General features: G+C 39.8%; 1 protein-coding gene across 2 annotated transcripts in view; it reads right to left on the minus strand.

The window, feature by feature from the left end:
• The window catches only part of LOC103662490 (tubulin-specific chaperone cofactor E-like protein), a 147,072-nt gene that overhangs the window by 80,807 nt on the left and 50,749 nt on the right, over positions 1-15,516 (minus strand). Inside the window, exon 8 of one of the 2 annotated variants that reach the window (XM_008689958.2) lies at positions 1,653-5,721. The exons of the other annotated variant lie outside the window; for it this stretch is intronic. Coding sequence (XP_008688180.1) covers positions 5,403-5,721 — 319 coding nt within the window. The 3' untranslated portion in view covers positions 1,653-5,402. Of the gene's footprint in view, positions 1-1,652; positions 5,722-15,516 lie in introns of those variants that run through there. 2 annotated transcript variants of the gene reach the window in all.

Raw genomic sequence — 15,516 nt, forward strand, 5'->3', positions numbered from 1 at the left:
GGTTATGAGTTTGTTACTCCCCTCTTAATATGTGTGCCTTCAAATAGAGTGCAAGCAAATAATTCAGGTGCCTAAACCACATTGAAGAAAAGCATAAGACAAAACATTAAACAGTTATTAGCAATTCTTGTTTCAAGAACTGATTTCCTTTCTTTAGTTTGCTCTGTTAGGATCAATTATTATTTAGGTCACTGTTTCAGTGTTTTGAAATATAGTTGTAAAAACGCCACTGACTCGGCAGAATAATGCTAAACTGTACTAGTGAAAACCCCCAGTTGTGTTGTTCTTTTTAGTTCAGAGTAAGGTGGGAGGCTAGCACAAGAACCTCTCCTGTATATTATATTCATATATATAGGCAAATATATGTATTTGAACATTTTAATAGATGTTTGTTAAACTACACAAAAAAGCTAAAGATTTCCAGTGGTAGTCTCAAATTTTTGAAGGAGAGGAATAAAAAATTCATCATATTTTAGGGAGTTCAGTATAGTATGCTATTCCTTTCATGGATTAACTCAGTTCTTAAATCCTGGCGACATTAAAAAGTTAAAAGTAAATGGAGGCGCCTGGGTGCTCAGTTGGTTAAGCATCTGCCTTCAGCTCAGGTTGTGATCCCAGGGTCCTGGGAGGAGCCCCCAGTCCTGTCTCCCTGCTTGGCAGGGACCCTGCTTCTCCCTCTGCCTCTCTCTCTCTCTGATGAATAAAAACTTAAAAAAAAAAAAAAAAGTAGATGAAATGACCGATACAGGTTTTAAAATTTATCTGGGTGAATCTGAGCTCTGAACTTCTAAGTGGGAGACCACAGATAACTTCCTTTTCAGAAGAGAGTTGGAAAGAGGAATGTGATTTCATTTCTTGAGGGTTAACCTTCCTGATTTCCATGCCTTCTAGTAACTGGTGGGAGTCACGGTATCTTTCAGTCCAGTGGATATTGGATGTCTTGACATGTCTACCTTGCAAGTATACTCGGAAAAGCTCACAATAAATATTAACTACATAGCATTTAGTATAGAAGTTAAAAGTATACTCTCTGAAATTTGAGTAAGAGGCAGGAATATTTAAATTTAAACAAATCATGATACTCACAGCTTCTGGAGCACTGAAAGAGAAGTTAATGGACTCTGTCTTCTAAATACAGTTCTTGGACCTTTGTTCTTGATATAAGGTTAACTATCAGGTTAATTATAGCTTACCAAGAAATTATTGATAAGTGGATAGGGTTCAAGTGTCCAAAACTCTAATTCTTATAGAAAATTATTTTCTGAAGGCAAAAAAGTGTCGCTTCGAAAAATGTTGTAAATTTTTAGTGCATCAAATTGAGGTTTCCATCCTTACTCAAAAAAGAGGATGCCAAATATCTCAAAGGGAGGTCTTTATCCTTAAGAGAATAAAAAGGGAGTATCAAGAACATGTTAGAAGTATAAAAATTTGCTAACACAGAAGCAATGACACGCTTCCCACGAATCTTTGTTTGGCAGTTTTCATTTCTCACTGGTGAAATTTCACTGAAATTTGTCAAAATGGTCCAACTCGTCCCAGCTTTGGCCAATTCCCCAGAGGACTCAACCACAGCAGTGATGTCAACCTTTAGCTATATAAAAATAAGTATATATCTTGACCCCAGAACTCCAGAAAAAATCAGAACACAAAGAGAAAGTGGACTTGGATTTTTAATTTTTTTAAAGATTATCTATATATATATATATATGTATTAATAAAAAGTGCAAAGAATAGACCTTCATGTTTAAATTATATTCTAAAATAAAATATATATTTCCATTAGCTGCAGGAGACAACTGGCAAGTAAAGAGCCTGAGAGAGCCCAGTCCCTCTCCATCACCACAATGGACATATTTTGTAAGGAAGCACCTATGAAAATAGAGTGTTCACAACACATCTGGTAACACAGAGAGCTTCTGGGTGTTCTAGAAAGCAGTTTGTTTGCGTTTTCAATCTAACATGAAGGGAAAAAATCAAATTCATAAACAGAAATGACATTGCTTAGAACAATCTATTATTTTGTATTCCTGTTTGCTATGCCCTAGAGCCTAGCACTTGTCACGGAGCAAGTCGAGCTCACAAGTGCGTTAGGAAGAGCCATCAACGGCGTGCCTCGAATGGGGGTCAGTTCCTTGTGCAACCAGTGTTCTCTGGTCGGGACACCGCTGACTTGGCAACACAGCTGAAACACCTGGTGAGGACTGAACTTGCATTTCTTTAAGTGAACAAAATTTTAGAACATAGCATCATAACATGTGGCTCTGTTATACATAGCTTATGTTTTGGGCTTCTTTTCACCCAAAGGTCCTAAAGAAACGAGGTGGTATAGGATATCCGCTGCTTTCTCATGTACCTATGGACGTGGTGGCAATAGGTTGCAGAAACAGTAGAAACTTTTAAGAATCAAAAAAAAGAAAAAAAAATGACACGAGACTCTAAACTTTTTTTTTCCTCCTTTAAAGCAATCTGAGATATTTCGACAATTCCATTTCAAAAGCTGATTTCTGTTGTGGCTTCAACAGCTACATGGGGGCACAGAGGATCCCTTGGTTTTGATCTGGCTTTCTTTTATTACTCCTTTCCTTTCTCTCCACCGAAAAGAATTTCTATTTTAGAAAAGATACGTTCTATACGCTGTGCCTGCAGCAACATATCTGTAATACTGGCTCTGTCAGCATCTTGCCTTATAAATGCCAATAACAGGCTCTCGCTGCACGTGGATGAAGCCAATATTAAAATACAGAGAAGCTGCTGCCATCGATTATGCATAACTTTTAGACTCAAAGGTCCATGGTCTCTTGTCTCCTTCTGTTTGGCCTGTTATAAAAATAATTTGGGTTACAAGTGTCTACACAGCACCAATTTTATTTCAAAAGCAGCATCTTTACTCAGCCGCCCAAATAAATCTACAAGTACACATGCTCAAATAGCTTTTCTCTTTTACTTCTGTTCTGTAGCTCGAAAAGACCGGTAATTGCATTAGACTTTGTCTCAATCAAAAATTGTTCAGCAATTATTAAAACCATCAATTACAATGCCCTAAAAATACCCACATCCACTGAATTAGATGAGAAGTTCCCCTGACATGCAACTGTATAATAGAGGAATGATGCCTGCAGTTGATGGACACTGGGTTCTGTCTTAACAGAAGGAAGAGGTCTCTAATAGTAAAAAAGCATCTCATAAAACTTTGTCATATATAAAATATCTTATCAATTGTGACCATTCCACTTACGATTAAAGCACAACCTACGTGTTTGCTCTGCCTTCTGCTGTGGGACAGTCAGGGGTCACACAACCTCAAAAAATAAGAGTACATCTGTTTCCCAGGCTGACAAAAGCGATGGGCTCAATTACACTGTTTCTCTCTCAAACTCGTCTGCACTCATGCGCGCATACACAAAGCACCCACAGTTTTTATCTTCATGACACTGTTGCCACTCTTTTCCTGCTTCCAAAAATCTGTCAGGAAAATGTGATTGCAAAATAATTATTCTCGTCTCTACCCAGCCTGGATCTCCATTGCTCATTCTTGTGATTTTGAAAGATCAAGTCTGCGGCAGAAGAACAGGCTTCATTCATCTTTCTCAAACCCTTTGGTTTCCACCTTTAATGTTACAGTGAATGTAGACTTGACTCAGTAGGCCTGGGTCAAAGGCTTTACAGATACTGGACCTGAAGTGCATTAAGAGAGTAAACCTCTGCTGTTATGGCATAGGAAAAATTTAAAAAGTAGCAATAATAATCACAACTCCGCAGATGTGAAGAATTTACAAGAGTCATCTAAAAATTTCATAAGAAATCAAAGAATTTTGTAGGAGCGGTGGAATCCCATAACAAAGGTCAAAAGGTCAAATGCAATCAGATAATGATTACATTCTTGGAAAAATACTTCATGTGCACATAGCCTGCCCTTCGTGATGCCGAGTCTTCCCCGAGGCTCCCATCTGTAAACATGGCGGACCAAGAAAGACATCTATCACAGAAAGGGGTTACCCTGATTAACGAAGGACTACGAGAACAAACGCAAAGATTTCAGGGCAGGTGAGGAACTAGCTTTTAAAGAAAAGTGCTTTAAATAAGCTTCTGCAAAAAATATGACTTGGAGGCAATTCTGAAGTTTTGACACTTAGACTTTACTCATAGATTAGGCAGAGTCGTTCTTCGGGAGGGGCAACTAAGTTGAAATGTAAAACAAAAAGGACTGTCCGATTACGACATCACAGAATCCCAGGGAAGAACTGGGAATCAGCACTCCCTTTGATTAAGATTTCCCACTTTTAATGCAAAGTGCAAGAGCCAGGGCTTCAAATGACTGCACGGGCAGGAAAGTCACAACACTTTCTCCTGGACGGCTTGACTTCTCTCCTGCTCTGTTCCCTCACACACGCCACGGACAGACTGCTGGCTAATTCCCTGCTCTCCCCGCACGTATATCCATTACTCTCCTGGGTTCTTCAGAAAGTCAGGCCTCTATTCCCAATGGTTTAAAGTAATGAGAAAGACAGCTAGAGATGAGGAAAGACATTCGACAAGCAAAATAAAAGAACTATGGAATGTGACACATTTCGTGTTATGGAAGTGAGGGTGGACGTCATGTGTGCGGGACACTGAAACGGACGTGGTTACATACAAAGGGACCAGGCTGCTCTGCCCGTGTTGCCAAGGACAGCAGCGAGTCTTCCTGGAGATTTAACTCTCCCGTCGGCTCCTCTTCAAGATCCTAACAGAGTTACAGTTCTAACGGAATACCTGAGTTCAGAGTCAGGCTGAAAAACACGTAAAACGTTAAAATTATTTCAAAAGGGAGAAATGAAGAAAAAATTGCCCACACTGAGAAATGAGAAGTTACTTATGGACAGAATAAAACTATTAGGTAAACACATGCTGACACGAGTCAAAATGAAAAACTGAACCAAAATAGGAAAGGAGGGAGAGAGGGAGGAACAAACAGAAGAACGGGGGGAGAGAAGGGCTGGCCCTTCCGGTCAAGATCTCTGCTCCTGATTTAAATCCCACAAGTTACCCTTCGGAGGGGGGACACACTGTTCATGCTGTCTCCACAAGTGTACCTAAATGGTCATGATAACCAAGTGGTAGACACAGCCCAGTGAACACAGTAAGAACTCGGTGATTTCTTGGTCATCTTTCTCGAAGAAGGGCACATGAACTGGAGATGTGGCCAATTCTGCTGGCTGAGCTGAAGAAATCTGTGGTAGAAAATACCAAAAACAGCCCCCTACCCATCCTAGGGGGAAAAATATACAAAACCCCCCAAAACCTAAACAAAACAAAACAAAACAAAACAAAACAAAAACAGCCTTCTCCCTCCTAAAGAAAACCACATTGGAAACAAACGCCCTGCAGGAAGTTCTTATGTGTTGTTACAAGGCTGGTCGAGGTTATTTTGTTTTGGATTCCACATAAATTTTATCTCCATCCCTAATGCCAAAAGAATGCAGTGCCCGGGAGCTGTACTTCATTTCCTCTGGGCCAAAGGGTGCTTCGTGGTCAAAATAGTAGAGAAGCATGTTGCTTGTGGGTAACTGCACCAGAGTTTTTAATTGTTTCTTTAGTTCTGCAACTGTTTGGTCCAGACGAATGCTCATTTCTTCCACCTGATCGTTAAAGTGGACTTCTACTTTCGCACTGCTCTGGGGTCTTAGGTCCACCTCTGCCAAAGGCTCCAACTTCCCATATTTTGTGATCAGTTCATGATACCTAGAAGGATAAAAGAACAGTGTCAGCTTAAGCCACTAGCACATGAACCACGGACTTCTTCAGGACTATAGGTAAACCGTACTGCCGCAACCCCATTCTAATGTCCTCTCCATCTGTCTATCTGCCTGATGAACTATGTGTGCATCCATGATCTGATATGGTGGCCCTTTTGAGGCCACGGTCAAACCACATCCTTGTGGATAGGAGAAGAATTTGTCCTAAAGACGGTCACCATGCCTGCTGTTAATCGTTACAGAAAAATGGACTCAGGGAGGAAAGGAGAACCTAGAAAAGTAGACACCACAAGGATTACAGAGAGGTCTCCTCACTCTGTCGAACTTGTTTTCTTGGGTGTCATCATCAAGGGCCTATATCTAAGCATATGTTCCTTGGTGACAGATGGGAAGATGGAAGGAGGCCAGTTTCTGACCACCAGAGAAGACAACTTATAAACAACAACAAAATCTAATTGTATGTAAACTGTTAATTCAGCTTTTTCAGTGATGCTTTGTTTGAATGTTCCAGCGTAGTTTCATTGGCTATAATACAAGGTCTTTGTGGAAGAGTCAAGAATACATTCTTGTGGGGGCATGTGGGTGGCTCAGTCAGTTGATCGTCCGACTCTTGATTTCTGCTCAGATCATGATCTCAGGGCCGTCAGAGTGAACCCCCCATCGAGCTCCATACTGGGTGGGGGAGGCTGCTTGAGATTCTCTTTCCCCTTCTCCCTCTGCCTCTCCCTACCCCCCCAACTCTCTCTCAAATCAATAAATAAATCTTTTAAAAAAAGGAATACATTCTTGTGAAAAAAGTGGCAAATGGCAAACTAGGAATACAAGTTCCTTGATCAAGACAGGGATAAAGAGCAAAAGATACCAAGAGGAATGTGAGTTATAGAGGTGAAACTGGGGCCCACAACATCAAGTTTCCCATGTGGAAAATCCTGTCTCCACTGCCAGCCTTGGAGGATTTAGGCCTGATTTTACTGAGGAAGCTGAGCAATTTTCCACAAACCAGAGAAGGAAAAAATGATGAAAAGACCTGATACCAGCTTTATTATAACCAAGACATACGGAGGTTAATTCAGGATCAGAATACAATGGTCATGTAAGATTATTCCCCCACCTTGTTTTTGGCTTTAACTCAGTTAAATCAATGTGATAAGGTTGGTAGGAATATTAAAGACGTAGTAAGATGTGTGTGGGTAAGGATGGAGGTAATCATTTTCATTAAAGGGAGTAACAGGATAAGGTAAAATAGTACCGGCTTTGGAGTCAGAAGATCTGACTTCGGAGTCTTGACTCCATCTTATAATTAGCTGTGTGACTCATCAAATCAATCTCTTTGTATCTCAGTTCCTCATTAGTAAAACTGGGATTAAAAAGTCTGCCCTTCCTACCTTATAAAACAGTCAAGAGGATTATACAACATAGTAGATGAAGAAGTCCTTTGTAAACTCTAAGTCTGCTTACAAATAAAAAATGAACATTACGTTCTTATTCTGGAATTTACATTCTTAAAACACACATACCCCTTTAGGAAATAAATGACTGAAATCTATTTAGAGCTTCTTGAAAAAGATGGTGTCGTGATGAAAGAGATTACAGAATCTTCTCCCGGAACTTGTGTCAAAAACAGTATTATTTAAAAGGGTAAAAATATCACCAGCAACAATTAACAAAAGAAGAGAGGGAATAGCTTTATTGTGATAGGCGTTATTCAAAAGGAACCAGAAACTGTGTACTGTGAGGTTCTGCTAAGCAAAGATCCTGATCCAACCCCCAGAATCCATTACGGAGCCAGAAGATAAAGAGCAAACTCCTGAGTGTGCTAACACTTCCCAATTTAGAGAAAATTGGGCTAAAGGGCTAAGGAGTGAGCCAGGAGGAAGCCTGAGGAAACACTTGGGGACTAGCAGTCTCTATATCCCACTACCAGGATGTCAGGATATTAGCAAAGGTGAACAAAATAAAACAAAACAAGCCCAAACGAGCAAAAAGCAAAATTACCAGGACTTGAAATTTTTCAAGGCTCCAGATTGAAAAACTGAAATGATTCAGACTCTAAGGGTATCTTTTCCTACGTCTATCTCCTACTATACGCCTTCAAACAAGTTTGTAAAATTACGCTACGATAATTTAACACAATTTTAGAAAAGACAGCAGAACCCAAGGGGCCAAATAAAAGCTGAACCCGACTGCAGAGATGTTTTCCCTCGAGACTACAGAAAAGTAGAATTGTAATACCCCAGCTCTCAAACTCTGCCTCCGAGGGACAAAAGAAACAATGGTGAAGGGGTCAAGGAGAGTTTACTTATACTATGTTTCAGTAAAGAGATGGTCTGGAGAGAGGTGGCCACTTTTAAGCATAAGCGAGGAGACACATACCGCAACTAGGCACATACCACAGCAAGCAGAATAAAAGAAAAAAACACGCAGTAAGTAAAACGCAGAGGCAGAACTCAATTTGAAAGAAAAAAATAATTGAAGGCAAGAGGTCTAGAACTTATTAAGTGCATGCATATAACAAAACAGGAGCTCAAAGACAAATGATAAACAGAAGGGGATGAAAAGAAAGATTGCAGAGCCAGTGAAACAAATTGAGGAGCAAAACAATGCCGCAGCTGACCAAATAAATAAATTAGAAAGCATGACCCAGGTATATTACACCTCGCCAAGTTTTGTTCAGAAAGAAATTTAAGGGGCGCCTGGGTGGCACAGCGGTTGAGCGTCTGCCTTCGGCTCAGGGCGTGATCCCGGCGTTATGGGATCGAGCCCCACATCAGGCTCTTCCGCTAGGAGCCTGCTTCTTTCTCTCCCACTCCCCCTGCTTGTGTTCCCTCTCTCGCTGGCTGTCTCTATCTCTGTCCAACAAATAAATAAAATCTTTAAAAAAAAAAAAAAGAAAGAAATTTAAAAGGCAACTATTCTGAAACAAGAAGAACTTAGGGAATAGGGCACCCATGCATCCTTCCGAAAAAGAAAAACACAGCTCAACAATGAGATTAAAGAACCAGTCCTAAACCCTAAGTCTATTTAAATATAAAACTACCACTTATAATTATATAATTCTAGACTTATTTATATTCGGCACTATGGCCAACTGAATTAATCTCAACCATAAACAGATTTGTACACAAAATTATGACCCACAGGCAGAAACTGGCCTACTTGCTACAACTGGCCAAGTCCATCTACAAATTAAATGACCTATAAAGTAGGACACTAAGGTCCCATAGTTTTCTCAAAATCAAAACAACCAGAAATAATTCGTTGTCACTCCCCAACCATCTTTTCCAGTCTTTCTTATGTCAGTAAACGGCACCAGGGAACGATAGTAGCTTGACAGTCATCCTGATTCCTTCCTAGCCCTCTTCCCCACCATTCTGATTCAATCAGTTGCCATGTGCCACCAGTTTGATTCCTAAATATTTCCTGAATCTGTGTGCACCTCTCTTGCCCACTTGTCTTGTAAATTCAAGCCACTGTCATTAATAACCTGGAATGCTAGAACATGAGGTGGATAAGCTTCCTCAGGATCTGTTCCAGCCTCCTCTGGAATGCCTTCTTCTCGTACTGCTGAGACTGGGAAGGTAAAAACGGCATTTTCCACACTCTTTTGCAGGTGAGCTTTGGCTTCTATCAGTTACATTCAGCAGCCTTGGGGACAGATATAATGGATCTAGCAGATGGTGTGGGCACAGTTTGGGGATTGGCTCCCTAATTACCAAACTGCAGTTCAAACACTGTGTTCCCAGAGTTAACACCCCTGGCAGAAGTTTGCTGAAGCCCCTGATCACAGCGAAGCTGGTGTGACCCAGCACCAGGGACAGCAGCTTCATGCGTTTCTCCTTATCTGATCCTACTAGAGGCAGCAGTGCCATTGGTGGGCCAGTTCTGCGGTAGCATTTTAAGGCAATCCTAGCGACACAGCCCTTCCAAAAATTTTTGTTAAGCATCTAATCCCTGTATTAAATCCCTTTCTTCTTAACATACCTAGCATGACTTCTGATATCTATAACCAAATCCCAATTACACTCCTTCCAAAGGTTTCCCATAACTTCAGCGTGGCCCCAACTGACCCTTGTCTACATTACAGCCAAAGTGAATGTCTGAAACACAAACGTGAGCACATCCCTCCTCTACTGAAAATCACACAGAGCCCATCAGGATAAAGGCTGAACTCTTTATCATGATTGTGGAAGGCAGAATTTTGCCCCCCACAATCTTTATCCCCTGGTGTTAGTCTCAAGATTATATTATATTGCACTATTGACCTTAAGATAGGGGGATTCACTGGATGGGACTAATCTAATCATATGAACTGTTAATAGCAGAGAAGCTTCTCCAGGCAGCAGCAGAAGAGGAAGTCAGGGAGATTCTAAGCATGAGAGAACTTGTTATATCATTGCTGGCTTGAAGATGAAGGTGGCCACATGGAAAGTAGGAGAAAGTACAGAATTCTGCCACCATCCTGAATGAGCCTGCAAGGTGATTCTTCACCAGAGCCCTCAATAATGAACACAACCCTGCTAACCCTTTGATTTTGGCCTTGTGGGACTCTAAGCAGAGAACCCAATTAAGCCACTTTGTGCCCACACTTCTGACCCTAAGCAGGTATTGTTCTAAATCACTAAGTTTAGAGTAATTTGTTAAGCAGCAATAGAAAACTAAGTGACTATAAAAGGCCCTTCATTATTTGGTTCCTTCATAACTCTCCATCCTGATTTTGTACCATAAAACCTTATCACTTCTTCACCTGCCTTTCCACTTGTTTAAATCTTAAAATCAATGTTTATTTATTAATTTGCAGGTAAAGTCAATAGACTTCCGTATGGATAAAAGTTTTGATATGGGCTAGAACAAATATTCATTCTTTATTCTACAAAAATGAAGGAAAATATCGGAGTTGTATATCACTACACACACTAAATATGCTCCCTTAGAAGTTACATAAGTAAAAGTTAGGACTTTTTTTTTTAGAGGGTGGGGAGGGGCAGAGGGCCAGGGAGAGAGAGAATCTTAAGTAGGTTACACGGTCCAGTGTGGAGCCTGACAGGGGACTTGATCTCATGACCCCAAGATCATAACCTGAGCCGAAATCAAGAGCTGGACATTTAACTGACTGAGCCGCCCATGGGCCCCTAGAAAGTATGAAAGTACGATTTAAAGATAATATGTTTAATCCCCATTTTCTTATTTTGTATTATCTAAGAAATCATGATTCTACAAAATGCCCAGTAAATTTCAGAAACCAATTTCTTCCTAGTCTTCCAGTTTAGCTATTTTATTCATTATTCAACAGTCCATCCAAACTGAACTATAGCTGCAAAGTTGGTATTATCTGAGCTTTTATTATCAGCCCCAAAGCTATAGTCTTGAGAGGTAAATGGTTTCTGATGACTAAGTATTCTTTAAAACGAATAATCTTGATTTATATTAATATTCTCAATCAGTACTTCTATCTGATTGAGAACAGAAGTATTGATTGAGAATATTAAACACCATTCCACCATGACCTTCCAACAGAAAATGACCAGTCACAAGAGAAATAAAATTTACTACACATGGCATAAAGACCAACATGACCACATGAGCAACTGAGAATGATAAACGGAAACCAAACACGAGGTGCAACCTTGTGAAGACACTACCACAGGAAAACTGGCATTGTGCTTTTTTTCTTTCTTCCTATTAAATAAAAACACCTACTGAGATAACAGCTTCTTCCAATTTTAAGGGTTTGAATCACGAGCAGTTAGAAAACAGGCTGCCGGTAAAGTGGGGCTGAAGGTGGCACTGACAAAGAGGGGAATGGGGAATGGAGCCAACCTTAGTGGAGCGAGAGGAGCTCCACTTCCAGGGCACATAGGCAGGCCTTCACACACGAGGCGCTCCTGGGCCGTGGCACACCTGCCTAATGTGACACACGCGCAGATTTCAGTAGCACGACAGTCAGACTGGGAGAGGTACGCCCCTGCTTCCTATAGCCCATTTTCATTCTTGATTCCTAAGATACCTGAGAGCATTTCCTCAATGACAATTCAGTCACAGGTCTATGACTCTCGAATAAATGAAGACTTGACACACTACTTAGACTGCAGTTTCCTACCACAGATCTTAGTCTGAGGGCAAATTTAGAATAAAACCTAAAACGCAAAGATGGATGGAGACAGAAGGTTAACTGATTCTTAGCTCTGAGTAGCCTTGTAAACTAAATAATACAAACAGTAAATATTTTACATAATATTTAGGAAGCTGGAGAACTAAAGTGAGCTTAGACCAGGCTTTTAGGCAGCAGAAAGCTTCCGCATTTGGATTTCATGTTTCCATTTCCATAAAAGGTATAGCTACAACCTCAAGGAACATCCTAGAGAAAAGTGATGAGATTTACATTTTATGCAGGTGCCTAAGCCACAATGGAATAATAAGTATCTGGCCCTTATGACTGCCTAGAGTTATACTCAAAGGTGGTTTGTGTAGTAGTCTTAAGCTAACAATTCTGTTCATCTATTGTTCCTCAAATGCAGACCCATATTGAACCAACTGGAGTCTTTATATTTTTTTTTTTTTTTTTTTTTTTAAAGATTTTTTTTTTTTTTTTTTTTTTTTTTTTAAAGATTTTATTTATTTATTTGACAGAGAGAGAGACAGCCAGCGAGAGAGGGAACACAAGCAGGGGGAGTGGGAGAGGAAGAAGCAGGCTCATAGCGGAGGAGCCTGATGTGGGACTCGATCCCGGAACGCCGGGATCACGCCCTGAGCCGAAGGCAGGCGCTTAACCGCTGTGCCACCCAGGCGCCCCTGGAGTCTTTATTTTAAATAAGACTATCTTACTCCAAAATAAATCCCTAATACATACGTCTCTCTCTTTAAGGAATGTGACAAAGGAAAAATCTCTGATGGTTCATTTGTTTTGGTTGAACCAAATCACCTAGGTATAACTAGAAAAAAAACATTCATTTAGTTTACTTTGTTTCCCAAGGTATTATGAAGGATTCAAACTATTTTCCAAGCACCTGATTGCTGTTGTTTAATCTCTCTTGCTATGGTATGCTTCCTCTCATTTCGATATGGTATCATATCACAGCATATCAAAGAAATTTCCTTAACATTCTACAACGGGGCTTTCACACACTACTGAAACAGTTTTCTCAAGGTCACCAATATACTACTTATTAAAACACATAAACATCACGTTCTAGACATAGAAAGGACTTTAGAGACCATCTATTACATATTTTACAGATAATAGTAACTTGGGCCAGTTTGTTAACCCAAAGTCTAGTAGCTGGTGAATAGAAGGTGGAAGGTAGAACTCAGATCTTGCTCTCATACCATCATTCTGTCTTGGTTCTCATCACTTCAGTGGTTTGCTAGAGTAATGAATACTGTTCCAGAAATTCTCTTCTTCTTTCTGCATTTTAAATGCCCCTTTCAATCTCTCTTTATGGGTTCTCATTCCTCTTCTGACCATCTATACTTGGGTAGTTCTCAAGATTCCTTCCTGAATTCTCCTCCCTTTTCTCTTTATGATCTTCCATCATAGATCTCATTCTCTTACTTAGCTTAAGCCATAGATGTTTTCCCACTCGTCTTCTTCAAGCTTCTGTGTTTCACCTACCTCCAGGAATATTTATTCTCACGTTTCATACATAGCAAAGTATCTTGAACTGAACTTAGTACTTTTCATATAGTATTTCATCAAGGTTTAAGTCATAGAATTTGTTTTAACTCACTATTTTTTAAACTCAAGTGCTGTCAAAATTACCTAGTGAATGGATAAACAGAATGTGGCTGATTCATATAACAGAATACCATACAGCAGTTAAAAGAATTATTTTGATCTATATTTATCAGTATGATTAGGACTTTGATCAAAATGACTCCATAAATTCACATTTTAATACACCTCTGCTCCAAACATAGAGTAAAATGGATAAAATATGAAAGGTTGAATCCGAAGAAGACATAGCACAGGCTCAAAAATAATAGACATTTCTACAGACCAGACACAGAAAAGAAATACAAAGCATACAACTAACCACAGAACCACTGGACTCCAAATCCAAAGCAGGCAATGGGAGTCAGGAGCTAAAGTCCTGTTAGACAAAGGAGATTAAAAGTGCTCCATGGGAGAGAGTTTGTTTCACTGCATGAAGCAGGGGTAGGGTTGGAGGGATGTGAGGCTGGACATAAAATATGAATGCAAAAAACTGCTGCAGATCCACTGCCTAGGGCTACCTCTTTAGAGCAAAGAATCTAGACAGAAGAAGGAAAAAGATAGCTCTGCCACCAGGAATTGCATTAAACCACCTGCTGCCTAGGTGGCTAGATATGTACTAACTGCAATTACTGTGTGACAGGAGTCTGGGGAGCTAGTTAGAAACAAATGCAAAGCCATTAGATAGGGAGAGGTAAATTCAAACAGGATGTGTGTATGTGCCTAACAACACAGCTTCAAGATAATGAAGCAAAAACTGATAGAGCTGAAAGTAAAAATAAATCCATAATTACAGCTGGAGACCTTTCTCAATAATTGATAGAATAAGCAGACAGAATACTGTTAACAATATAAAACATGTGAATACTCCTAAAAACTTGACCTGACATTTATAGAACACCCTTCTCAACAACATTAGAACACACATTTTTTTTTTCTAGTCAGTATGGAGTATTGACCAAAACAGACCATATTCTAGGCCCAAAACATACCTCACTAGGTTTAAAAGAATTAAAATAATACAAGTATGTTATCTTACTATGATGAAATTAAACTAGAAATCATTAACAGAAAGATAGCTGGAAAAACCCTGAGTATTTGGAAAATGCACAACACACTTGTAAATAACCTTTAATAGGTCAAAGAGAAAGTCACAAGGGAAATTAGAAAATGATTCTGAAGTCAATGAAAATGAAAATACAGTATACAAAAAGTATAGAATATAACTAATGTGGTGCTCAGAAGCAAATTTATATAATTAAATGTTTATAAGAGAAAGAAAAAAGAAATCAATGATCTAAGCTTCTACCTTAAAAAGCTAGAAAAAGATGATCAAATTTAACCCAAAGCAAGACAAGAACTAGTAAAGATATGAGCAGAAATGAAACAGGATTCAGGAAAAAAAAAATAGAAAACCAATGAAACCCAAATCTGAATTAAAAAAAAAAAATTAAGTACTTATTTAGAGAGAGAGAGTGCACACAAACAGGGGGAAGGAGCAGAGGGAGAAGGAGAGAGAGAATCCTCAGCAGATTCCACATGGTGCCTGATGCAGGCTTGATCTCGTGACCTTGAGATCATGACCTGAGCTGAAATCAAGAGTTGGATGCTTAAGTGACTGAGCCACCTAGGTGCCCCCCAAATCTGGATCTTAAGGTGAGCAAATCGGATAAATCTCTAGCCAAACCGATCAAGGAAAGAAGATACCAATATCAGAACTGAACAAAGGGATATCACTACAGACCCTATAGATATTGAAGGTTTAAGAGAAGTGAATATTGCGAACAACTTTATGCCCATAAATTCAATAACTAAGATGAAATGGATGAATTCCTGCAAAGACACAAACTACCAAACTCATTCAAAAGGAACAGATAGGGGCGCCTGGGTAGCGCAGTCGTTAAAGCGGCTGACTTTGGCTCAGGGCGTGATCCCGGCGTACCGGGATCGAGTCCCACATCAGGCTCTTCCGCTATGAGCCTGCTTCTTCCTCTCCCACTCCCCCTGCTGTGTTCCCTCTCTCGCTGGCTGTCTCTCTGTCACATAAATAAATAAAATCTTTAAAAAAAAAAA

Source organism: Ursus maritimus, unplaced genomic scaffold, assembly GCF_017311325.1.
Source record: "Ursus maritimus isolate PB19 unplaced genomic scaffold, ASM1731132v1 scaffold_16, whole genome shotgun sequence".
Lineage (NCBI taxonomy): Eukaryota > Metazoa > Chordata > Mammalia > Carnivora > Ursidae > Ursus > Ursus maritimus.